Source organism: Oreochromis aureus, linkage group 5 (assembly GCF_013358895.1).
Source record: "Oreochromis aureus strain Israel breed Guangdong linkage group 5, ZZ_aureus, whole genome shotgun sequence".
NCBI lineage: Eukaryota > Metazoa > Chordata > Actinopteri > Cichliformes > Cichlidae > Oreochromis > Oreochromis aureus.
Window position 1 is genome coordinate 13,883,546 of NC_052946.1, and position 26,513 is coordinate 13,910,058.

A 26,513-nucleotide genomic window follows, 5' to 3' on the forward strand; every position below is an offset into this window, starting at 1 on the left:
ATATATATATATATATATATATATATATATATATATATATATATATATATATATATATATATATATATATATATATATATATATATATATATCTCATATATATATGATTAATTGAGAATCATTTGCTTTTACTTGAATGTATCTGATGTGCCAGTACAGTTTATTCGGGTCCAATCTGCAAATCATTTTCAGCATTTAGAGCAATCTATTTTACATAAAGAACAAATCTTTTTGAATACATGGGACTGTGTTGTCAAGATGCAAAAACGCTCTAGTGCATAAAACAGTTTCGGAAGAGATTCACAGGGATCGAAATCCAGTCAAACCATTGTTACTCATGGCTGAGAAAGGCAAGATGTTAAAATACAAGTGCATTTTTATATTAAAGCTACCCTAGATAGAATCAGGGAAGAATTAAGTGCCATTTAAACTTGAGGACACAATCTTCATGGACAATAATTTATGCACCAGATCAAGTCCGGTAAACTGCACGTTCAGCCTCGCTGCTGCCATTACTTCACTTCTCGGTCAGTCGTACAATTACTTCTGAGATAGGCATTGTGTATCAGCTTCAGGCAGTTTGTTGTTGTCCAGAGTCCATTTGGGCAGTCGTGTTAACTGTCATACCAGTCCAGGAAGAGAAGAGAGAAAGAGCACATAACGAGGAAAAAGAGGATCCATACCCTGAATCCAGCGTTGTTTTTGATAGCCTTAAAAAGAAGTAAACACAATGACATTTTACTGAGTGGAAATATAATCACCGGTACACCCGTTCAACTGGTTGTCAATATAAATACCTAATCGGCCATCACATTCAGCAGTTCAATGCATTTAGACATGCAGAAGACCTGCTGAAGTTCAAGCTGAGCATCAGAATGGGGGGAAAAAGTGATTTAAGTGACTCTGAACATGGCACGGTTGTTAATATCACTGTCCAGTGAATGGCAGTTTTCTAGGCCAAAATGCCTTGTTCATGCCAGAGGTCCAAAGAGAATGGCCAGACTGCTGTGAGCCAAAAAGAAGGCGACAACAACACAAATGACCACTTGTTACAACCAAGGTATGCATAAGAGCATCTCTGAACATATGTCCTTGAAGCAGATGCGCTACAGCAGCAGAAGATCACACCACGTGCCACTCTTGTCAGATAAGAACAGAAAACCGATGCTCAACCTCACCAACATTGGAGAACAGTAAATTGGTCAAATGTGGCCTGGTCTGAAAATTACTGATGTCTGCTGCAACATGAAAGCATGTTCGTGAAACAGGAGCATCACATCATGGATGTGGAGCTGACAAATCTGCCGCATGTGTGTGTGTGTGTGTGTGTGTGTGTGATGCTATCATGTGAACATGAACCAAAATCTTAGAGGAATTTTTTTTAGCACCTTGTTGAATCTGTTGAAATTAAAGCAGTTCTGAAGGTAAAAGGGGGTCTAACCTAGTACTAGCAAGGTGTATCTAATAAAGTGACCGGAGAATGCACAGCCAATATATGTGATGCAGATGTGTGTTTTTCCCCCAGTGCAGTAAATGGTACCTCTCGTATATCCTCATTGCCTTCTTTGACGTTCTCTGTAGCACCAACGACGAGCTGATGAATGTTGTCTATTTCTGCTTCCTGTCATGAAGAATAAGACGGACAATAAGTCTGTGTACAACAATGCACTGTGCACTTAACAGACTGCCTGTGTGAAACCGAAGGAACTCAACTCACTTGGTGCAGGACCTTCTCAGCAAAGATTTCTTGAAGTCGTGAGATCTCTACCACCTTCCCCTCGATTTGCCTGGTGGGTACAAAACACTGGCATGAAGCATCCAATGAAAATAATGTGGCTAGCATATATAAGCCCTTCCAGATGATGTTAGGGGAACATTTAGTGTTTAGTGATTTTTTATCACAAGTGTTTCAGATCCATGTCATTTATTTTTATTAGCCACCAGAGGACTAATCTGCAAACACTCAAATCTTTGGGTCATTTTTAATCCTGTCTGGATCAACATCTAACATTTCATACATCATCTAACAGCCATGCTGTTTAAAACAGACTTATCAAAAACAGAAGGGAACATACACAGATGGAGACTCACCTCACTTCATCCACCAGGCTGTTCATCTCACTGATCAACCTCTGGTTTTCCTGCTCAAACTAGACATAAAAACAGTACTGAATAAATATGTATAATGCAGATGTCAAATGCTAATTTAGCGTTAGTATATTTCCACTTTTATTTGCCTTATCAGGCAATCCCTGTAAGCTGCTTTTGTGATGACAAATAACAATCCAAATTAGTCTGACATTTGCTGCTCTAAATCTTTAACCCTTCAAACCTCTGGTAAAAATCAACAATGAGTTGTCCCTGTGCACCGACACGCTGTCAAAGTACAACATTAACGTTTGAATCATGCAGATCATTCATTATTCTGTACACATAAATATCTTCTAAGGTGTCACACCATCTGAATTTCCTCTGGAGAGAGCTCATCTTCCACTCGGCTCTCCTCCCACAGGTTTACAGGGTTGTCCTGGACCTCTGATGATGTAGTCTTCTCTAAAGGACGGAAGACAAAAGACAACTTTAGACGTGTTACAATAAGAAACCTCTCTGAAAATATAACCTTGAGCAGTTATTATGATGGAGTTTTTTAAATGGAATATCTTCAGTTAGTTTATTATTTAGTTACTCCTTTACTGCCTTTGGTAAGCTATTCCACCATTCAGTAACTTATTTTTTAGAGTGAGTGTGATGTGAGTCCAGATAAGCTTTGAAATTAGTTCAACTTAGTTCTCTTAATGCAGTTTTCACATTCAAATACAAATCAAGTTGACATGATTATAACAATAAATGTCCTTTTTGACTACAGTGGTCCCTCGTTTATCGCGGGAGTTACGTTCCAAAAATAACCCACGATAGGTGAAATCCGCAAAATAGCCAACTTTAATTTTATAGTTAATTTAATTTAATTTTAATAATTTTTTAATTATTATAGATGTTTTAAGACTGTAAAACCCTTCACTACACACTTTATACACTTTTCTCAGACAGGCATGAACATTTTCACCCTTTTCTCTCTTGTTTAAAGACCCTCAAAGTTCAAACCTTCGTAGAAAGATAAGTCCGTTATTATAGAATGAAACCAAAGATAAAACTCTGTTTTCAGGTCCAAAATATGGGAATAGAGCAGTTGCGAGAGAATTCAACATTAATGAATCAATGGTACGGAAGTAAGGGTAGCAAGAAGAATGAGTTGAGTATAGTAACTTTTTGTGTGATGGTTAGCACTGTCCTCTGCCTTTTGGGTGCTAGGGCAGGTGCCTTTGACGGTGCAAAACGTTTCGTCGACATTGTTGTGTTTGTTGGGGAGAAAACTTACAAACATACAGTACAGCACTTCAGAGTCACACTGCTAGTGATCAAAGATTTATGTAAATTTGACAAGCTGAACACATTCTGTACTGTACAGGAGACATGGCATGGAGGAGATTGATTGACAATGGTCTACAGCCAATCAGGATGCAGAACACAATGCGCTGTCAAAAAAAACAAAAAGCATGCAAAAAACAAAAATCAGCAAAACAGTGAGGCCGCGAAATGTGAACCGCGTTACAGCGAGGGACCACTGTACTGTAATTACAACATTTAATACATTTAACTGATCCAAATAGTGCCACATATCTCTTCCTGTCTGCCACTGTTGGCTTTGGATGATGATATGAATAAATACTCATACTTGAATCTTAACTGAGATCACAAAGAATCATCATGTGCAATGACACTGTGATAAGACACCATGACATTATATATATTATATATGTATAGCATAATTTGCAGTCAGGTAAGTTCTAATAAAATGCAGCAGGGCTTGTCGTGTCAGGGTTTGTATGGTGACTTACCAGAACTTTCCTCCTTAATGGTGTCCTCCTCTGTGGGCTCCACTTCCACTTTTTTCTCCACTGGACTGTGATGCTCTGGTACCAGTCTTGATCTGTGACCACAGAACACAATATTACGTGAATCACAAGCAGTTTAAAAATGACAACAGGTCAGTGAGGAATGCAAATACTCACAGCCTCTTCTTGTCCACCATTCTCTTGACTCTAATGGCTCTCTGCTCAGAGTACAGCTTGCATACACCTTAAAACCAAAGATGCAAGGTATGACCAAATTGTGTCAGATGCATTATGAAACAATTATGAACTAGCAAAACAGGTAACAGAGGACTCACTAGAAGTTCAGTAATTAGCTACAAACTCACCTTTTAGGTATGTTTCAATGAGGTCTAGCACCGCTCCCCTGTGCTCCTTTATCTGAGCTGACATCACCTGTTTCTCAGCTGAGATGACAAAAACAATACATTTACAGTCAAGACTTCCTAACTTGGAAAGCATGCAGTATGAACAAGACCATATCAACATTTCCAGATATGATGTTTAAATTTCCATTTAAGTTGATTTGTTGCACAGAAATAAAAAGACACACCTTCACTGCGTAGCAGCTTGATGGCTTCAGAGCAGGTTCTCATAAAGATCTGAGCATCCTGGTCGATCTGGTCGCGGTCATTGTCTGTCATGCGGGAAAGGTCTGATGAAATGAGACTGTAAAACACACACCGGAGCAATGAGAGTGAGCTTGAAGACTTTTACAAACAACAGATTTATTTTTACACCGACAGACATGCCGTAATGTGAATAGTTTCAAGTTGAGAAAGCACTTGTCCAAATACTCCTTCTTCCCTCATATCCATGCGTAGCTTTAAACAGTGTACTCCAAATTTGTCCTAAGTGAGCATCATGTTAAGTATCCCATCATGCAATGCACACTTTGCAGGGAGAAACCTAAGGAAGCAAGGCAGTAAGCAAGCTAAAGTCTGTATTTTGCTTTAGCTAGGTGTTTTAAACTTTAAAAGGTAAACATGACAAGTTCACGTTTGAGTCTTTTCCCTTTATATTATTAGTTTGTGGGTGGCTGTCCAGGAAATAGAGATGTCACTTGACAACAAATAATTGATAATAATTACAAGATTTAACGCTGAACAAGCCATCAATTGAAGGATTTTAGTTTCATTACAATTACGTCACATTATAAAATAAATAAATATAAAATGCATCTGTTTTAATCAGTGTAAATAAATCAGTTATCAACTATAGGTCACAATTACTCTTAGGACTAAGAGGTTAACAGCAAAACTGGAAGATAGTAACAGCTATGGGAAAAGCTGAATGTATATAAGACTTGCAAACATATCAGTGGATAGTCCCATCACTAAATACTACCACACTCAACCCACTGACATGTCTAATGCTTAGTTAATGCTTTCTTTTGAGGTTTCATCAACAACTCTTTCCCAACAGTGGCTACTCCACACACACACACACACACCCACACACACACCCACACACCCACAAAACACAGAGGGGCCTTGGAGAGAGGAAGGCCTGGATTAGTCCCTGGGTGTGATTTGCTCTACACTTGGTTGCAGCTCAATTATTCCAGACAATTAGACTGGAGTCTGCCTCTACAGACCACCCGACTCGCTGCTGACCTTGTGCCAGCAGGCAGCCCCTGTAGCGCGTGCACAGACACACACACACACACACACACACAGACATGCTGAAAATAACCCTGACTCCTGACCTTCTCTGAATTTTGTCAGAATCAAAGTGTTTGTGCCCTCATCAGCTTTCCCTGCAGCCTTGAAGGGTTTTGCCGTCGCTGGTGTTGATTGTGGAGGATTACTGCGACTGTTTGGAGAAGCTTACCTTCCGGCGCTCACATAATCTTTTCTGTGCTGTAGCAGAAAGTCTTTGAGCTTGGTGATGTTCGTGATCTGCCAAGATAAAGTGAGAAGTAGCATTACTCGACCTCATCACCGTCATGTCAACAAGTCTTTAAATACTACCCGCAGTTGCACCTTCAAATATGTTAATTTCAGTCAACACTGTTTTGTTTTGTTTTTCAGACATGTATGAGGAAACTATTTTCTCCCAGCTACATTCCAACAGAGCCAGAGTAAATGCATAATTTAACATTTATTGGAAGTGACAGGAAACCAATGTCCTTCTATCTCTGTGAATTCTCAATATTTACTTATGACAATTCATCAACTCCAGGACATACAAAAATCAAACCAGCAATTTGCCCGTCAAACAGCTCTCATAAATAAAACCATGAGCTTACAGAGCATACAGGCACTGACAGAGCCATTTCCAATAAGCTTTAAATTTATGATCTGTTGCTATTTATCACAGAGAGAAAGTCCAGGAGTGTGTGTATGTGTGTGTAAAGGGAAACCAGAGGAAACTTGGTGCAATCCAATATTTGCTCGTGTAATTCAGTCAAATATTAAAAAAGACCAAATTGCTTCCCTGTCCACAGAGCTCTGCTGGCAGGCTACAAGAGGGTGTGGAAGCACACACAGCAGGCTCTGTTGGATCCACAAGAAGACAGAACTGAGACAGGCGCAGGACTGAAAAATGACACAATGAGTTTGACTGTGACAGCGAGCACAGAGCGTGGGGGATTATTTTGATAGCATAACGACGCTGTCTTCAGCCTTCACTTTTTCACCCTAACAGCCTCAATTATCAAATTGCTTTGGCTGTAAAGAGTAACCTGGCACCAGTCGTCTAATAATGTCTCTAAACATTCATTCCTAGCGTCACAGTGACTTAAAGCGGTGTTTTATTTGAGCTGACGTTTGAAAAATGACTCGTTTGTCAGGGCAGAAAGAAGGTGTTGTGATAAACAGAGCCCAGCAATTTGTTAGAAACCTAGAAGTCCTCTGGTTTAGAGGGTGACGTACGACACTGCTGTGGGGGGCATGCTAACATAGGCAAGGACAAGGCAGGCTGACCCCCTCTAATAATACAATTATTTGTGAGGTCAGGAGTTAATTGATGTTCAGAGCAGTTGAGCTTGGAGGGTTCAGGGAGAACAGAACCGTAATTATAGTTTAAAGTTATTCAGATCAGCATTAGTTACTAGTTTAGAGCCTATTCAAAACATGCCTGTTTGAAATTGGCTCTAGTAAATCTCTAGTTTTACTGTTGCAGCATTCTCAATCAATCACTGACCAACCATAATTATGACTGTACACACTTAAAGTCTAGAAAATACCGCATGGGAGCAGACAACAACAATGACGACAAAGTTTGGGTGAGCATCATCATGTCATGAGACATTATATGATGCAACTCATTACATATTATATCTGTAATCAAACATTAATGTTACACCAAAAATGTATATTATTTTAATATATTCTTCATTTGGCATGATTATAATTTCTAAATATGACATCTAAATTCTTTTTTATATTATTACAACCACTCTTGTTCGGTAAATTTAACAGTATCTTGACTACCAAACAAAAGACCTATGATTAAAACTCAGGGATTTGTTAGTTATCACAATAATAACAGACCTTTTTTCAGATGCCTGATCAGAATAATATTGGAGCACAACTTCAAAAGGACTCATGTGACACTGTTATATCAATCTGCATATGTAACAGTCAACGCTTCCCTTAACTGACAAATCAGTGCTTTCACTTGACTTAAAATCCTTAACAAATCTGAATTCACCTCATCTCTGGAGTTAACACAGTTAATATGACCACTGTTAAAAAAAATACAAAAAATACAATATAAAATGGTCCATGATAATGTTAAGATGACGCATGGCATGCCATTACTAAAATAGCAGCAGTTCAATGATATTTTTTTGCACTGTGGAGAGGAAAGAGTTGGTAAAAATCCCTTTTTAGGCAACTGCTACAAACAGAATACACTCAGTACCTTGACAATTGTAGTATATAATGCTTAAGTGGGGACAGGACGATGTCTTGTTAATAGATGCTGATACAGCTGTACTGGCATAATAAGCCATTTGCAATGCACCACACTGTTGACTGTGTTTCTGAAACATTCCCACACTGTAGAGGTTCATGAGCAATCCTTCCAGCTTGCTGTTTGGAGGGTATTAATTGGACACAGCCATCTTTGCAACACAGTCTTATTGCAACCATTTAGATGAATTATATTAATGACATGAAGTAGTACATAGAGTCACGGACTGCTCTTTGAAGTTAATCAAACACATGCAAAGAATCCCTCATATAATGAAAATCTAGCATGTCAGTGAATAAGACTGGTTATCATTTTAACAACCTTTATAAGTTTTTTATAGCTTTAAACTGCAAACAAGCTTGGAAACAACATCTTACAGCAAAGATTGGACTGTTTGGTTTTTGTTTTTGTTTTTTAATTAAAAGTTGCTTTGTGTTGTTGCTGTAACATTTCAACTCATTCTTTGTGGTTTAGAGTCTTTTGGTATGATTTTGCGAGGAACAAATAAAGTGAAATGTTATGTCTGAGTTCCTAAATGAAACACAGAGATATTTATGTAATCTAGACTTGAAATTAGAAAATATAAACTCCTCCACACCAAGAACGATTTGTCTTGTCTTTACTATAAACTGTTTCCTGCTTGCAATTAACACTCGGTTTCAGCTTTGTACAAAGTTTATCTGACTACAAACCTCTAGTCATGGTACTACACCTTTTTCACCAGCAGGCAGTGCTAAGTCCAAAGCACTGGAACACAGTGGAAGAAGTGTGTGTGTGTGTGTGTGTGTGTGTGTGTGTGTGTGTTAGAGTGTGTTGTGGGGTGCTGGGGAGTGTCAAAGACTGCTGCTCTGGGGGTTGAGCTGCCTCCTGTGTGTATACATTGGAGCTCGGATTCCCAGCACAACCTCAAGGGTTTGCAGGGGGTCAGAGGGATCAATTGCTCTTGTAACTTAAGACCTTAAAGAGCAAGTAATTCCTCAACAATGAGGAAGGGGGTGGCCTTGTGCATGCAGCTAACCATATATGTGTATGCATAGGTACGCGTGAGCGTGTGTGTGAGTGTAACGTGTAGCTGCCGCAGGTGTGTGTGAGGCAGAGCTTGCAGGGAAGGCAGGAGGAGACAGTCTGCCGGGCTATATCTAATCTCGTCATCATCAAAGACCCCCACTTTACCTCCTCACTTTCTCCTTCCCCTTGGTCCCCTCCAGCTCTGACTGAGCCCAAACAAACCATCAGGGGGGATTATTATGAGGAAGAAAAGAGAAAAGGCTTAGCTAGCAGATTTTCTAAAGAGCCTGGATAGCTCTTTGTTTTGTTTAATCCAGGTAACTGACAGAATTTGATGATGACTGCCCTGCTTTGGTTCAAGTCCCTGTGTGTCCTGACTGTAGGCTATCCATACTGACGCCACGTTATGTTGTGTTTAGGAATGTGGCCCTGATGCAGAGAGGATGCTTCAGAGGAGAACGCTGAGCCACATGTTGACTCTATTATCATGTTTATGTCTGACTCTCTAATGGGCTGAGTTTTGTCTTCTCATGTCTATTCACAGTTAGGAAGCTTTAGTCAGCTCTATAAACAAACGAAGAGTAATCAAACAAAGCTTTTAAGAATATTTACCAACTGGATCCTTGACCCTTTTGATATGTGCTAAAGTTGTATTAATCTGTCACGGGTTTAACCGGCCAATTCATTTCGATACAAAGATGTGGAAAGCAGCGCTTGCATGCAGTCTCTGTGCTTCTTCATTTACCGTCACACAGGTCAGATCAAGCATGGATTTGAAAAGTTACGGAGAGTCTGAATCATATATTAGAGATTTTCAAATACTGAGGAACATCAGCCAATGTATAGTCTGCGGTAAAGAGTACAAAGCTGAAACGACCACATTACCGCTATTGTATTTTACAACTGTGTCACATTTCTCCCCTTCAAGACAGATGGAAAGTATTCAGCAATCATCTCTGTTCAATCACAACTTGTAACGGTCCTGCTGCTGGAGCTCAGTGAGAAGGACTGAGTCAGTGGCAAAACTATTGAGGAAGGTTTACAGTCTGCCTAAACCGATTTCAAGCATGCATTCAAAGCAATCATATCTTAATAATCAATTTCATATGAAACAGATGTGAAGGGCGGGGCTGTAACGTTTCACTAAAACACAATTGGACAAAATGGGAGAAAAAATTAATTAATAAACAAAAGGTAAAGCTGAAGAGAAGGTGACGTTAAGCATGTGAGATAAACAGAACTGTTTTAAAAAAAGACACCACATAATATGGTAGATACATACAGTATCTACCATTAGAGATTCAAAATATTGTTGTGTAAGTATTTATTGATATTCCTTAGAGAGTATACTTATTCACTTTTTGTGATTATTTAAGCATATTTTTGAATTATAAGACCATGTCTCTTGTGTTTACTGAAGTCCGGTCAAGTTGCCTTGGTTGGACTGACGCAAACCTTTGATTTAAACTGTGTCTGTTTTTCAAAACTGCCAAAATATTATCACAGCGAACTGGAATGATGGTTTGCAAGGCCACGTGTTTGTTTCAGCCCAGGAGGAAATCTTATATTACACGTTATTAAATTCCAATATTCATATACAATATAATGCAAACAGTGCTGCAGAGCTGTGTAGATGCTGCTCTGCGCACACACAGTGGGTCATAGAAGAGTAAGAAACGTACTGTCCACATTGCCATCCCCCTGGTGAAACAAGTAAATAAAAGAAAGCTCACCCCTGCTTAGGACTGCAGAATACACAGGCAGAAATCCTGACAACAAAAGGAAATAAATCAGCAAAATCACTAGATAACCTAGATGTACTTAATGTGCATCTCCTGCCAACCTGGTATCAGTTGTCATGGTCGTTATAATAAATACGTTTTTTCCCCTGCATACAGTAGCACTGAAAACACCTATAAAGTACCAGAAATGTAATTTCAGTATAATAAGGTAATTTCATATCATGTTGTAGAATATTAAATGCAAAAAAAAAGTGACACGGCAACTTTCCTTCGGTGTATTATACATCACTGAATTGACATAATTCACTTCCAAAAAAGAACCAAAAACAAAACCACTTGAGTTAAAATTTGGTTTCAAAAACTCTCAAGAGCAAGAAAAAGACACACTCTATAAAGACAGAAAACACTTGAGTGATTTAATAAAGCAAAATAAATTGAGGAGTGGATAGAAAATCCAGACGTTTGATCAGAGTCAGATTCTCACAGTACTGGAAAACTCAAACCTACTTGAGTCTTTACAACAAACTCGTCTATTGACCTTTGCCTCAAAAAAAAAAAAAAAACCTGAAACAGTATCGTCTGCTTTAGTTTTACTTTGTGCATTCAGTATCAATGTGAAATGACAACAAATAATGAATACCCCATGACTTATTTCCACATTTTATCCTGTAACAAAAGGCCCACTTGTCTTCTTTATAGTTGTCATTTGCTTAAACTGATAAGTACACATCTGTTGTAGTTTCATGGCTCGGATTTTAGTGTTAAGAGCAGTGAATGCAGTCTGCTGTCATTAGTATTGGGAAATGGCAACATTTGCCTAATGATAATGCCGTAAGACAGTATTTAAAGTATCCACAGCTGCTGCTTGTTCATCTCTAACAATCGTGTCTCCAGAAAAGCAACGACTGCCTCATGACTTAGAGCTTGTCATGCATCTGTAAAACTGCTTTTAACTACTTTTTGCTCATTAGTTTCATTTTCATGAGTCCTTCCAAAACCTTTTGTTGCGTGCAGTAAAACAAAAATCACGATCCTGCTCAGGGCTGACAGCAGATGCCTCAAAATTCAATTTGCCTGGCTTTCATGGGAAAACAGTGCAGAGATTAGGCCAACTGGTAAAAGAGACCATTTAGCAGCACTGTTCATCTGAGCGTGATCCCTGCAAATCGCTCGGCATAGACTTGGCTTAGGCAGCTGTATGCGATCGCGTTTTACCTTTCGTGTTGTACTTTGGTAACATGATGAGCAGAAGCATAATATGAAATTACTGACTGTAAACTTGCAAAATGTGGCTAAATAAGGCGCTACGTTGCTATAGTACATCTTGTGAACAATATCAATTCTTTTATTTTTCACTGATCTGGCTTTTGGGCTTTTTAACATCCCTATGATAAATGTTTTACCTTTTTTTGACTGCCAATTACTTTTACTTCTAGAAAAGCCGTGGGGGGAAAAAAAGTCCATACTTGTGCACCACATTCCCTAAACAACTCATAAATGTCATGTAACATCTGCTGCTGTGGCTGTACACCATCTGCATGTGATCCGTTAAGCAAAAAACGAAATGTGCAAATTCATTCCAGTTTCATCTGAAGGAAAACACCCACGGGCTCTTAAACACATCTCTAACGATTATTTCAACTTTGATCTGCGACTCTGACCTTTGCAAGTTCACTGATCCTCTTTAACGTCCCGGTGTGATACAAGGCGATAATTTTAACTTCACTTTCACAACGGTTTGATTTAGTTTATAACATCTCAAACATAAAATGAAATTTGAATTGTTTAAAAAGAAAAAAAGAAAAAAAGAAAACACACTGGAGTTGGAAACTTAACCATCGTCGAAAAAATTCTGACTAAATGTTATGAAAATACTAGAGCATACCATTTCACTGTAAAGTTTTCACAGTGAAGAGCCCCTCTAACAACACAACATAATTTTAAGAGCTGGCCCACTTTTCAGTGTTTCAAAGAAAACAGTGTGAGAAGGAGCCAATTTTGGAATACCAATACTGAAGGCAGAGTGGGGAGCCAAGCGCTATTTTCTACACCCAATTTGACAATTTCAGAGTGACCTTCCCCATTTAAACTTGAGAAGGGTAGCATGCTGCGGCGAGCGACGAGGTGAGCGGTGAAACGGAGATCACAGCGCCCAAAACCAACCCCTATGAGGTAAAAGATTCCCCTTACCAAACCCCACCCTGCAAACACTGGCCCTCTTATTAGTCAATCAAACCCTTCTTGAATCGACTTGAAAGTAGCTACATTTCCTTTCTCATTGTGTTGACTTTTGAGTGGAAAAAGAAAAAAGTCTCAGAGGTCCACTGTGTATTTGTCAACTTTGATGTTTTCTTTCTATTTTTGCGAAGCTTCAATGGGAATTTAGGAGGGAGAGTTAGTGGGAGAGTTATGCATGTCTTGAAGGGCACCCACATCTGTTGTGCATTAGGTGCCGGCCGTCAACATTGTTACTGGGGACCTAATTTAATATTTTCTCTGTTTTGATCTTCCACCTTTAATCACTGGCTCTTGGGAGGATCAGCTTTCCCCAGAAATTGTTTGAGAGCCGAAAGAAAATGTTATTGCAGCATGTTTATGGAATCATACATGGGAAGAGGCGACCTGCATAAAAATTACTGCCTATGTGATGCCGAATAGAGACAGAAAAGGATAGCTGAGCCGGGGAGACGTGGGTGAAAACCGCGACATAACTGTAAGCAGTCAGGACATTCCAAGCTCACATTTTCAATTTAGGCAAAAACGGCTTCACTGAGATGGTCGGAGATGATATCTGCAACGCGAAGGAGACAGCCACCACAGGATAGGTTTGGGTTTCTCTTGAATAAGCAGCAGTGCCTTTATTAAACCACCATTTGTAATATCAATGTAACAGAACATAACAAAAACCTGGTTGTGCAAAGCTGCAGCAAATGGGCTTATGTTTGCCTCGGGCTGATGGCTGGAGACATCGGGTACAACTTAAAGCCCTGACTCCCCTTGGGATACGTAAAGTGGTTCTTCAAGGTACCTTTGAAGAGGTTTGTTTTTGAGATATTCATGTCAGGCCAAAGAGCAGCAGTAGAAGAATAAGCAACATGTACACTGCTAGATCTTGTACCGTCAACCATAGAGGATAGGTCTGTATTTCAGTGGAAAAAGATCATTTAAGATGTTTTTCATGACATTTCCTGAATCAACACAATGTCTCATAAAATGAGATCCAAAGCTGTTTTTCCCCAATATATTTAGTCTTATGTGAAATCCCACAAATAAATTGATATTATTACAGTATTAGAGGAGATGAAGTCAAAATTCCATTACTAACAGTGTATTAAAAAGCTAGAATTTTTCAGTGAGACCAAGGTCATTTTAACTGGGTATTGCCAGAAAACTAAGAAAGGAAGAAAAGAAAAACATACTTCTTCAGTCGTGTAGCTGTTCATATTTATATGGTTTCTGAAAAAAATATAAACTGCTGATCCAAGCGTGTAAAACTTTTTCTGAATATCAGTTGCAGGCTTTGTGTTGTGGAAAATAAATTGCACAATTTACAATTAAACTGCAATATAAATGAACTGTTCTGATGAAAAGAAGAGGCTTCACTGAGTTCAATGCTATAAAAAGTGTTTTTTGGGGTTTTTTACTTTTAGCTTTTATTGATTAATCTATAGGAAGGCTATTGATGTGACAATTTTGTCCTTGAGTGATTTTTTTTCATGAGAATTTGGTCAGATATGAGAATACAGACTGGGAGACTGCACACCAGCAGCTATGAAACAACATTTCTGGCTTATTTCTCTCCCTGCGTTGCCCACATCTATCAATCTGTGCCAAGATTGTTTTTCATGAAGTGGAGTATGCACTTATAATAACTGCATACTCCAACAAATGCAGTTATTATAATAATAACCAGGAATTGTAAAACACAGTTGAGCACACATGTAGTAAGCCTGGGCATCCCCAGATAACTTTAATGAGTGAATATTGTATTCTTAACGCCTGGTTACAAAATACTAAACGAAAGTTCAGTGTGAACAAGGTTTCTCATCTGTAAAAGTTACCTGTAGATTACCAAAGTATATACAGGAAATGGCATAAGGTGAGTATTTCTCTTGCAACCCCCCCGCCCACCCACCCAAAAGCATTTCATTAACATTGATGGGATATTCTTCTTCTTTCAGCTGCCTTTACGAAATGCCATAGCAGATAATTTGCCTCTATCTCACCCTATCCCTAGCACCCTCCTTTATCACAAAAACCCTCTGCATGTGCTCCTTCACTACATCCATGAGTCTCCTCTTAGGTGTTCCTCTCTTCCTCCTGCCTGGCACCTCCACTTTCAGCATCCTTTGCCTAGTGTATTTTCTCTTCCCACTGTGCATATACCCAAGCCATCTCATCCTTGCCTATTTAACTTTGCCTCCACACTGCGCAACCCGAGCTGCCCCTCTGATGTGTTTGTTTCTAATTTCGTCTAACCTGGTGACTCCCAGTGAAGTCTTAAGTCTTAAGAAGTCTTAACATCTTCAGTTCGGCCTCCGGTCGTTTTTGTCAGTGCCACCACCTCCAAGCCATACATCATAGTAGGTCTAGTCTTGCAAACCTTCCCTTTCCCTCTTGGTGCTATCCTTCTCTAACAAATCACCCCTGATATTGCATCAACCTTCTTCACCCTGCCTGCAAACTCTTTTTCACACCTCTTATGCACTATCCATTGCTTTGGATGGTTGACCCCAGATACCTAAAGTAATCAAACTTCAGTACCTCTGCTCCTTGCAGCTTCACTGTTACACCTGTCTCCCTCTCATTCACACACATGTATTCTGTCTTGCTTCTACTGACTTTCATCTTCTCTCAAAGCATACCTGCACATCTCCAGGCTCTATTTCACCTGCTCCCTACTCTCAGTACAGATCATCAAAGCCGTCAACAAACTATTAACTGGCCACTTATCGTATTAGTCAAAAAGAGCAATAATCAAATCCTATATATTTTAAATCTCAACATATCATAATATTATGTAATCTATGACACATTTTGAATATAATTTGCATATATTCAAGATAAATTTTTAAAAATCTAATCAAATTTAAGTTCATGCTGCATTTAGCAAAGTTATACCCTGCACATGTTGACAGGCCCGGCTAACCACGAACAGCGCCAACACACTAAAGAAAATACAAGTGGTAAGCATCGTATATGCACTGTATATGTTCCACTGGCTGCTGTTGCTCCTACAAAGTAGTAGTAAGTTTAGAAGCTGCCATTAAACGTAAAGCACTTTGGCCACTGTGCTAGCAGAGTTAGCTAACGCTAGGCTGGATGAACACTCACCACTTCTTTCGCCCTCGGTGAGAAGCCACTCTTCGGTCTGCTTCTCTTGAAAATTTCATCTTTGGTCGATTCGAAGCCAATTCCTATGGCCTTGTTCCTGGTTTTGACAGTCTTAACGCTGGCTTTGAAAAGTAACGTGATATCAACAGCCATGTCTGAGCAGCTGCAGCCGACTGCTCACCGCTGTAAACAAACTGACACGTCACCCGGTGAGGACGTCATCTTCGTGGGACGCGCTAGATTTTTCCTGTAATACGGGTACGAAAGCGTTACGTTTCACCTTAAAGATTTCATCAGTATTTATTTATTATAACTAATATTCAGATCATAATAATTGAATTCTGCTAGAGTCCGATCGTATATTTAAATACTGGTCGCTTAGAATCAACTCTTATAGGGAAAATCTTTAAATATCTTTAATTAAAAAAAAAATCTCTTAATATTTTAACTGAAACCTTGAGTCTGACAGCATTAACTTGAAGCCTTTACCTGTATGTGCCACGAATCAAAATTTCAGCTTTGTTTTAGGCATGTTTTAGGGAGCACAGATAGTCAATCTGTGTGTATCTCTATTAGATAATTGCCTCTAAAGGCTCTTGAAGTGATGTCCAGCAGAATGCAGGAGAAGAGAAACAGTCAGAAGAAAATATAACACTGGAGAATACAAGGGACAAGTCTGGGAAACGACAGTCCAAACCATAAATGCTGCCATCCCACAGGTCCATTGTACAGTTTCAGAGTGCAACAAAAATGGGAAAATCTGATTGCAAATACAAGGGAGGAGATCAAACGACAGAAATACACAGAGGTAAAGGTGAGGAAAATCAACGTGTTGAAGCAAAATTTATAGGATAGTGAAAAACAAGGAAAAAGCATTTAAACATAGAGAGACAAATTAGGGAGTATGCATGAATGATTTAATCAACTTGTTATATTTATCAATAAATAATGCAAGCAATGATTCTTTGTTAACAGATAAAAGCCTGTCCATTGAGCAGTTCATTACAGAGACCCGAACAGTTATTTCTGTAATGAACCTCCGAGACGTGCTACAACAAGAGAGATACGACTCTTTAGCCCCACAGCTGATGGAAACTCTTAGTTTATCAAATCAGAACGAGTTTTGGGGATTATTTACTGAAAGTTTTCTGAAAGATTGCCCATTCATTTAAAATTTAAAATAACATTTATCAGATAAATTAATGGATAAAAGTTTTTATTCATGCTGTGTTAGAGATGAAAATATTCCCACAATAGATGAAAGATTCCCAAACAAGAAGCAGCTGACACAGTGACAGCTCCCCACATATACCAATATACGAATCTCTGCAGCAGAACCAAAGATGGCATTTAGTAATGTAGCTAAATCACTGACGGTGCTGTTGAGTACGCCACATGCTACCGACATTACCGACTCTAGTGAAAATCTGGATACTTCTCATTTTACTTCTCTATCACCAGCACACCGCACAATCAACAAATTAAACTATACAGTTTATCGTTTTAAATGTGTGGTTTTTTCTGTGAAACGATATGAAATATTTAGTCTGAAGGAAGACACTAGTTTTGTTCCACCTCACTAAGGAGGTGTAAGATACCTCCTGACCTGGTGAGCTATAAGAATATTTATATGCCAGTGCATTTTTAAAATACACACATTCAACTTATTTCCGAGTTTTCTGCCACCTATGAATGCAACCCGTGTTCCTACCAATGGGCTGATTTATGCTGTGTGGGATTTGTTGGATGGTTTTCAATGTCTTTGTGGAGACTTGTGCTCAGCAATTTCTGAGCTGTGCAGTGCAGTTTTTCTACACTCCCTCTACCTGGTAGCAATGTGATGACTAAGGAAATGTTTTGATGTTTATATCACAGTGAATACTGACAGATGATGGCTGCATGTTGGTGCTAATCAAAACTAATATTCATGCCAGAACTTCTGTCTGTTGTTCTAATGATTATATTTTGGTATTGTATTGTAACTGCCACAATAATGAGTGATTGTCAGTACAGTCAAAACAAACAAACAAAAAAAAAACCCAGTTAATGCAGTGTGGTAGAATTTTGTTGTCTGTTTATATTAAAGTACATCAGTGTAATTACTGGAGGCTAAGATGCATAATAGCTTTGCTTTTCCTCCTGATTACGCAATTTGTCGTGTAAAAAGAAAATCAACATGTTAACTCAGAGCGCTTGTTATCACTAAAAATCTCCTGAAAGATAAGAATGTATTTACTTTAAACTTTCCATTCAAGACTGCATTTAAGCTTGTGTTATTTGTGTTTTTGGAATGGACATGAAGTTTTAGATTTTAAAGATAATCCATGTTGCAGTTACTGATCAACAGTAGTTATAGTAAAAGAATGGGGGGTGGATCTAAATTGCCTGTACATATGAATGTGAATGATTGTCTGGCTCTCCCGGTTAGCCCTGTGACAGACTGGTGACCTCTCCAGCCAGCCTGTACTCTGCCTCACACCCTATGACAGCTGGGGTAGGTTCCAGCCCGTCTCTGGACTTGAATTGGATAAGCGGAAGAAATTGGATGGATGGATGTAGTAATTGGGAGCAATATAGTGAAAACAGCAATACAGTGCTTTTTGGTGAAGTGGCACAGTGTTTTAGCACTGTCACGTTACAGCAAGAAGAGCCTGGGTTTGAATCCACTAGCTGGCTGGAGACTTTCTGTGTGCAGTTTGTATGTTCTCCCTACAGTATGTTACTATGGGTTCTCTCCAGGTACTCCAGTTTCCTCCTACAGACAGGCATGTGTTAGGGTAATTGGTCATTCTAACTCTTTCCACAGGTGTGAATGAGCACAAATGGTTTTCCCCTCTGTGTTAGCCCTGCAAGAAACTTGCACTGTGTACCCTGCCTTTTGCCTTCTGGTAGCACAGATCCAAGACCTCTTGTAACCCTGGATTAGATAAACAGAAGAAGACGGATGATTAAATGGCCACATAAAGAAAATTTTATGTAATATTTAAATATTTTTGCAGGGAATGAGTTATCCCAAATAAATACTGAATTTCAGTTATTTTCACATTCGGCTTTTCTTTGTAGGAGGCAAAATTTGTCTTTTTCTTCTTCTGTTAGAAATGTAGTTTATTTGCTGAGTCACCTAATTCACTCTTAAGTGCAAATTTGGAGGCTGTCAAGATTTGACATATACAAATATACATATTCATAAAACTCCAGCCTAATCTTGCCAGTATAAGTAAAGCTAGAATAATGTCCTGTCTAGACAAATGTAGCAATTTGTGTGTACGATTTCTCATAAATCTGTTTATTTGCAAGTGACTGGGATTGGCACTCAGATATAAGCAGTTGGGCTTAGAGTGTTGAATAAAAGTCTGTTATTTGCTATGTGGTTTGCTCATTTCCTTTGTTAGTGTTGTGCCAGACTGTTTTACAGCTGAGTGCTGCGACTGTCTCACCCTTTCTGCAGTCTCAGCATTTAAAATTCTTATAGTTTTGACTATAGTAAGAGTGTATGTCTTGAAGCATGGTGTGCATGGGCACGCACAAAGGAATGATTGCCTTTAAGATGCCAAAATGTGCTGCAAGAAATCTAACCGATCACTGAATTTTCACTACGGTACGCATCACACTTTACTAAGCTAGAAGAAAAAGGTGACTGAATGAAGTTTCAGGAGCATATTTTCTTTCATAGATCCACTATGTGGTCCTTTAAGTGCAAAAAGCCATGCTTTCTGTAATTAAATTTGCTGTGTAGCGGGTCTGAGCTTTAATAGAGCTTATTGATGAGCTAGCCTTCACTTTAAGGGAATATGCTAAAAGTCATAAACTAGATGCAGTATATCAAGCTGTTTTTTTCTATTAGCATTCCCAGCTGTTTAGTTATCACTTCTAGCTTATTAGAGTGGCATGAAAAAGTATTTACCTCCTTTGTGAGTTCTGAGTTTTGTTTTTGCATTTGTCAAACTTAGATGTTTCAGTTTCATCAAACAAATGTTAACATTTGACAAAGATAATCTGAGAAAATACAAAATGCAGTTTTTAAATGATGATTTGTTAAGGGGGAAAAAAGCTATCCAAACTTCTCCTGGCCTTGTGTGAAAAAGTAATTGGCCCCTTGTTAAATTATAAATTAACTGTGATTAACCACAATTTTTTGGAACACAAACAAGTTCAGTTTCACTAAACACACCCAGGCTTGATTACTGCCAGACCTGTTGAATCAAGAAATCACTTAAATAAAACCTGTCTGACAAAGTAAAGGAAGCTAAGAGATTTCAAAGAGCAACATAATTTAAAGTCATTGGCATCTGTCAGTCTGGAAAGTTTTTTCCAAGCAATTCCATAGCAATTTCCAAGTCTTTGGGACTCCAGCAAACCCCAGTTAAAGCCATTATCCACAAATCAAGAAAACTTAGGACAGTGTTGAACCTTCCCAGGAGTGGCCAGCCTGCTAAAATTACTCCAAGAGGACATCAACAGCTCATCCAGGAAAAAAAACCTCACTTGCCATAGTTAAGGTCAGGGTTCAACAATAAGAAAGAGACTTTCACACAACACAAACACAAAAGCTCGTCTCACATTTGTGAAAAAAGGGAAAAAAAAAAAAGCATCTCTAAGATTATCAAGACCTTTGGGAAAATATTCGGTGGACTGACAAAATTTGAACTTTTTTTGGGATGGTTTGAGTGGTTTGAACACAGCATTTTATAGTAAGATCATCATCCCATGAACCATGAATTCTGCTCTCTATAAGAAAATCCTGAAGGAGAGCCATCCAACCATCAGTTTGTGCTCTGAAGCTCAAACGAACTTGTGTTATGCAGCAGAACAATAATCAGAAAACACAGTGGTGTTCTTTCAGGGCAAGCAAGGTAAGCAGTGCTTGCCTTATCAAATCTAAAAATATACATAAATTAAATCATACCAAAATGAAGCAATCCCCCCTTTAATCTCCGACAGTGCTTTCATAGAGCTACTTACTTGTCAATTAATATGAGCATTCAGCCTTCACATTACAGCCATCTTGTTGCTGCAGTCGACTATTGTTGCAGTAAGGTGTGCTTATTTCAGTCTCACAGAAAAGTGTAGTCGTCTGTGTCTCTGAGGGCGTGTCCGTCTCCTGTTTACAATGAATGAAAGCAGGAAAGCTGAGAGGTCAGTAGCATGTTTCTGTGAATAAGCTGCTCCTTCTGTGACTGTAAAATGATGGGAGAACAACATGCCAGGCAAGGTGCTTATGGTCTGCTTTCATTGCTCTGGGGTCAGTTACTGTCTGTGTAGTGTGGAAACACAGCTAGCATTAGCAAGTAAATGAGCTTCAGTGATTTAGGATCATAACAGTGTTTTTGAACTTATAAAAATGTGTTTTTGTTTTTTTCAGAGTTCCTCACAGGACAACCACTGCATATGCTTTATAGAATATGATTCATTAAACAGCATAAAAAGTATATCAGTTTCATTGCCACAATGATAATAAAGATTCTGAATCAATGATCTTAATTAATGACATCTATGACATTTTTCTGCGGATTAATTATTGTTTTTTTTTTTATACTTACTTACTATACTTTTATACTAGGTACAATTTTCCAATAATAGTTTCATGTGTACTGAGGTGTTTTCATGGTGTTTTGTTGCTTCTTTTCCTAAAGGAGTGGTTTGAAATTTTTTCCATCACTTGTCATTTTCAGCTACTAATAAATAATTTTCAGTAATATAGTAAATATTTATTCAACTAAGAAGTAATAATATTTTATAATTCTTCAGCCAGGAAGGAGTGCAGAAAGGTGATGAGTCCCTGTTGAGTGCAGACACGCAGCACAAACTGAATGTTTTAATCCGCTCCAGTTGATCTTGTTAAACAGGTAAATAGTGTAGGAAAATGTGTGTGTGTGTGTATTGGAGGGAGCAATCGACCCTAAATGCCCTTCTGTAAAAGTCATCGCATGCCACTGGAAACACACCAGCAAGTCCACCTGTGTCTGGCTAAAAAAGTAACTAAAATAAAATAAAATAAAGGTTTTGGAGTGACATAGTCAAAGTCCAAACAAATCTGAAAAGCTTTGGCATGACCTTAACGGATGAAAAACCCACCAATGTGGCTGAATTAGAAAAAATCTGCAAAGGAGAGTGGGCCAAAACTCAGTGATGTGAAACACTCATTGTCAGGTACTGCAAATGTCTGATTGTGGTTCTTGTTGCCAAGGGTGGCACAACCAGTTATTAGCTTTAGGAGGTAATTACTTTTTCACACAGGGCCAAATTAATTGGTCTCTAAAGCTGTTTTCCCTTAATAAATCAAAAAACTAACAAAACAGAAAAGGGGCAAATACTTTTTAAATGCACTATATAGGAAAGCAGCTATAAATCATTTATTGGTCAATTTAACTGTTTTGAACATTTCCTTTTTTCCTGTTTTATTTAAATTACTCCAAATCAGTCATGCACAGAGATGACCCCTGTGCTTGGGAATGCCTCTTCTAAAAGATGATTTCTGTTTATTCTCCTTCACTTCAGCCTTGCCTGCCCTTTGACCCTTTCTCTCTAGTTCTGCTTATTCTTAGGAACCTACTTTCTGCTGTTGCCTTCTCATTCCTCTAAACAGGACAATGTTCACACTAAATGTTCACACTAACATAATAATACAAATATGCGACATAAAGTAAACACTACTGACAACAACCTGAATATAGTGCAACAGACGACGCATTCTTTATAGGCATTCCTAGATACTATCTATGGCTGGATGAAGCGTCAATGATGGTATCCATTCTCCCCCCACCCCTGACAGTTGAGCCATGTTTTGGAGTGTCCTCTGGGCAGTCCACTTAACTCCCTGAAAGGGAACCCCTTAATCTCCACTTTCTCTTTGTTTGGACTATTATCAGACCTGTCAGTCCTGCCTGCTTTATCTTCACAAGACTCATCTGCCGGCCATTTGACGTTGGCTTAATTATATCAAAGGCCCTTATCTCTGTTTTGCCTGAGGATGCAGCCTTCCTCTGACTTGCTAGAATGGTTACAGCAGTGATAAGAAGATCACTTTTTGGGGTAAATAAATACCACTGTTTTGTGTAACAGTTTTTGTTTTTAATGTCACTGGATCAGGAAAACCTTCCTGTTGCATTTTGCTCAGCTGCCTCCCTCCCTGTCTCGTTTCTATTATGTCTTTGTATTGTTTATTAGCAGGGTGTAGTCTGAAACCTGACACAACAATATGCCATCAAGCACCGCTGATTTAGTTTAGAGATAGCACTCTTTGATGGGAGCTAACCACGTCTTTTGGCAGGAGTCACTTGAAACAGTATGCAGGAATGTCATGCGGCTTGATCTGATGAAGAGCAATTACATGGGAGGGAACTGTAGCCTTTGAGGTGGGAGCTTACCTGCCACACCCTGCAGCCTTACAAATGAGCCCCTGGACACATCCCAAAATGTGTGAGGATAGTCATTTTTCTTTGCATTCGTTTCCATGACATACTGTCCGACGGGATCTGACAGGCGGGGAGCACAGATGGAAGAAATGGTGTTAATAAACACAGCTAATTTTCCGACAAATCAAAGCGCAAAGAAAATTACAGTTTCCTCGATTAAGCTTCTAATCATCCAAGTTTCTTTTCTTCATGTCTTCTCAATTCAATAAACACTACTACTTGATATTTACATCTGTCCGTCAGACAGATTGGCATTAGTCCGCACCTTATACAGTGGCTTGCAAAAGTATTCAGCCCCCTTTAACTTTTCCACATTTTGTCACATTACAGCCACAAACATGAATCAATTTTATTGGAATTCCACGTGAAAGACCAATACAAAGTGGTGTACACGTGAGAAGTGGAACGAAAATCATACATGATTCCAAACATTTTTTACAAATAAATAACTGAAAAGTGGGCGTATGCGTAATTATTCAGCCCCTTTGGTCTGAGTGCAGTCAGTTGCCCATAGACATTGCCTGATGAGTGATAATGACTAAATAGAGTGCACCTGTGTGTAATCTAATGTCAGTACAAATACAGCTGCTCTGTGACGGCCTCAGAGGTTGTCTAAGAGAATATTGGGAGCAACAACACCATGAAGTCCAAAGAACACACCAGACAGGTCAGGGATAAAGTTATTGAGAAATTTAAAGCAGGCTTAGGCTACAAAAAGATTTCTCAAGCCTTGAACATCCCACGGAGCACTGTTCAAGCCATCATTCAGAAATGGAAGGAGTATGGCACAACTGTAAACCTACCAAGACAAGGCCGTCCACCTAAACTCACAGGCCGAACAAGGAGAGCGCTGATCAGAAATGCAGCCAAGAGGCCCATGGTGACTCTGGACGAGCTGCAGAGATCTACAGCTCAGGTGGGGGAATCTGTCCATAGGACAACTATTAGTCGTGCACTGCACAAAGTGCATTTATGGAAGAGTGGCAAGAAGAAAGCCATTGTTAACAGAAAACCATAAGAAGTCCTGTTTGCAGTTTGCCACAAGCCATGTGGGGGACACAGCAAACATGTGGAAGAAGGTGCTCTGGTCAGATGAGACCAAAATGGAACCTTTTGGCCAAAATGCAAAACGCTATGTGTGGCGGAAAACTAACACTGCACATCACTCTGAACACACCATCCCCACTGTCAAATATGGTGGTGGCAGCATCATGCTCTGGGGGTGCTTCTCTTCAGCAGGGACAGGGAAGCTGGTCAGAGTTGATGGGAAGATGGATGGAGCCAAATACAGGGAATCTTGGAAGAAAACCTCTTGGAGTCTACAAAAGACTTGAGACTGGGGCGGAGGTTCACCTTCCAGCAGGACAACGACCCTAAACATAAAGCCAGGGTAACAATGGAATGGTTTAAAACAAAACATATCCATGTGTTAGAATGGCCCAGTCAAAGTCCAGATCTAAATCCAATCGACAATCTGTGGCAAGATCTGAAAACTGCTGTTCACAAACGCTGTCCATCTAATCTGACTGAGCTGGAGCTGTTTTGCAAAGAAGAATGGGCAAGAATTTCAGTCTCTAGATGTGCAAAGCTGGTAGAGACATACCCTAAAAGACTGGCAGCTGTAACGGCAGCAAAAGGTGGTTCTACAAAGTATTGACTCAGGGGGCTGAATAATTACGCACACCCCACTTTTCAGTTATTTATTTGTAAAAAATGTTTGGAATCATGTATGATTTTCGTTCCACTTCTCACGTGTACACCACTTTGTATTGGTCTTTCACGTGAAATTCCAATAAAATTGATCCATGTTTGTGGCTGTAATGTGACAAAATGTGGGAAAGTTCAAGGGGGCCGAATACTTTTGCAAGCCACTGTATATGACTATTTGCACGTGTGTTTTTGTGTGTTAGACTGTGAGAAAGTGACGCTGCGCAGTACTTCTGAGTTTTGCGCTCCCAGCATGGGTTTGTCAGAGAAATTGTTGATGTTAATTTTTTTTTTTAACCATTACAATAATCAGGGATCCAGTTTTGCATGTGAATCATAAGCACTGCATGCAAGGTCATGTACATTTAAGTTTTCTGGAAACCTAATCATGGGAAAGACATGCAGCTTAGCTACTCTGACCAACAAAGACCCATACCCATAGGTTAAATACAGATGTTGCAATCACAAATTGGATTTTCCATAATGCAGTCGCTGTTGCAAACGCTTAACTTTATTTGGAAGAGAAAGAGCTTTACCCATTACCAACAAGCTTCAGGCACAATTCTCTGCTCCAGGGATTAACCGCAATTTATGCTTATATTTTGTTGGCATGGTGACAGCCAAGAAAAGGAAACTTTCTAAAAGACATGGTTACAAGGCAAATTACCCTTTACCCACTTATTTGATTTTGTCTTTGCTGTCACTGCAAGCATAAACAAAAACGTTATTAAAGAGATTACTTCTTTTTTTCTTAATGCTGTGGCCTTCAGCGTTATCTTAATGTCCCGTTGTGTTTAGGCATGGAAAAGTAATTTGGTTTTTTTGTTTCCATTAGTTTGGAGGTCATTTTACAAAATTTGTGGATATTTGAGTTTCAAATATGATGTATTCATGCCATGGCCATACAAAGACGGTCCAGATTTAAGCATTCTGGATATGCTTGACTTGATCATTTTCCACAACGGTCTTCAGAAATGGACAGCAATTGCCCCACCAATGAAAGGAGATCCTCTTTGTAATTAAAGCCAGTAGAAAATTGGATCATTTTTTGCCTGGACAGCTTTCACATTCCAGCCTAATATGACTTTGGAAGCTTTTGAAGTTGCTGTCTTGGCAGTCCTAAATTATACCTTTCATCAGCCAATCATAAGAAAATGGCAAACTGACATTCCCAATCATGACTTAGTTTTTAGTTATAGTCCATGTAATCAGTGGGGAGTGCATGATACCCACTGACAAATCGACTGTGAATACTAGAATTACATTTTTTTCATTAGGACACGTGTAATGTTCGACTTTTATGATCAAAATAAAATGTTTAATTGTCTACCAAAACTTCCACATATGCTATTATCGCTTTTCCTCTTATTGGTTCAAATGATGACCTTGAGTCTTGCTACTTATTCTATTCTACAATCCTGTTTCCAGAAAAAAGTGGAGATTCTGTTTAACAAATA

The 26,513-nt window shown here is 39.0% G+C and overlaps 1 protein-coding gene across 1 annotated transcript; it reads right to left on the reverse strand.

Moving 5' to 3' along the window:
- Positions 1 to 74: 74 nt before the first annotated feature.
- stx18 (syntaxin 18) lies at positions 75 to 16,145 on the reverse strand. Its single transcript, XM_031747868.2, has 11 exons — positions 15,935 to 16,145; positions 5,763 to 5,830; positions 4,483 to 4,598; positions 4,259 to 4,336; positions 4,071 to 4,137; positions 3,897 to 3,988; positions 2,459 to 2,553; positions 2,092 to 2,150; positions 1,718 to 1,787; positions 1,541 to 1,621; positions 75 to 710 (listed from the first exon to the last, which is right to left on the reverse strand). The coding sequence occupies exons 1-11, from the start codon at positions 16,085 to 16,087 to the stop codon at positions 615 to 617; spliced, it is 975 nt and encodes a 324-aa protein (XP_031603728.1). The 5' UTR covers positions 16,088 to 16,145; the 3' UTR covers positions 75 to 614.
- Between the last annotated feature and the right edge of the window lie 10,368 nt (positions 16,146 to 26,513).

Bases quoted from the DNA above. Each gene is read 5' to 3' on its own strand.
- stx18 (XM_031747868.2), bottom strand. From the start codon at position 16,087: ATGGCTGTTGATATCACGTTACTTTTCAAAGCCAGCGTTAAGACTGTC. The intron at 4,599-5,762 runs GTAAGCTTCTCC...TGTGTTTTACAG, and splicing joins GATTATGTGAGCGCCGGAAG to TCTCATTTCATCAGACCTTT. The intron at 1,622-1,717 runs GTGAGTTGAGTT...TCTTCATGACAG, and splicing joins CTGAGAAGGTCCTGCACCAA to GAAGCAGAAATAGACAACAT.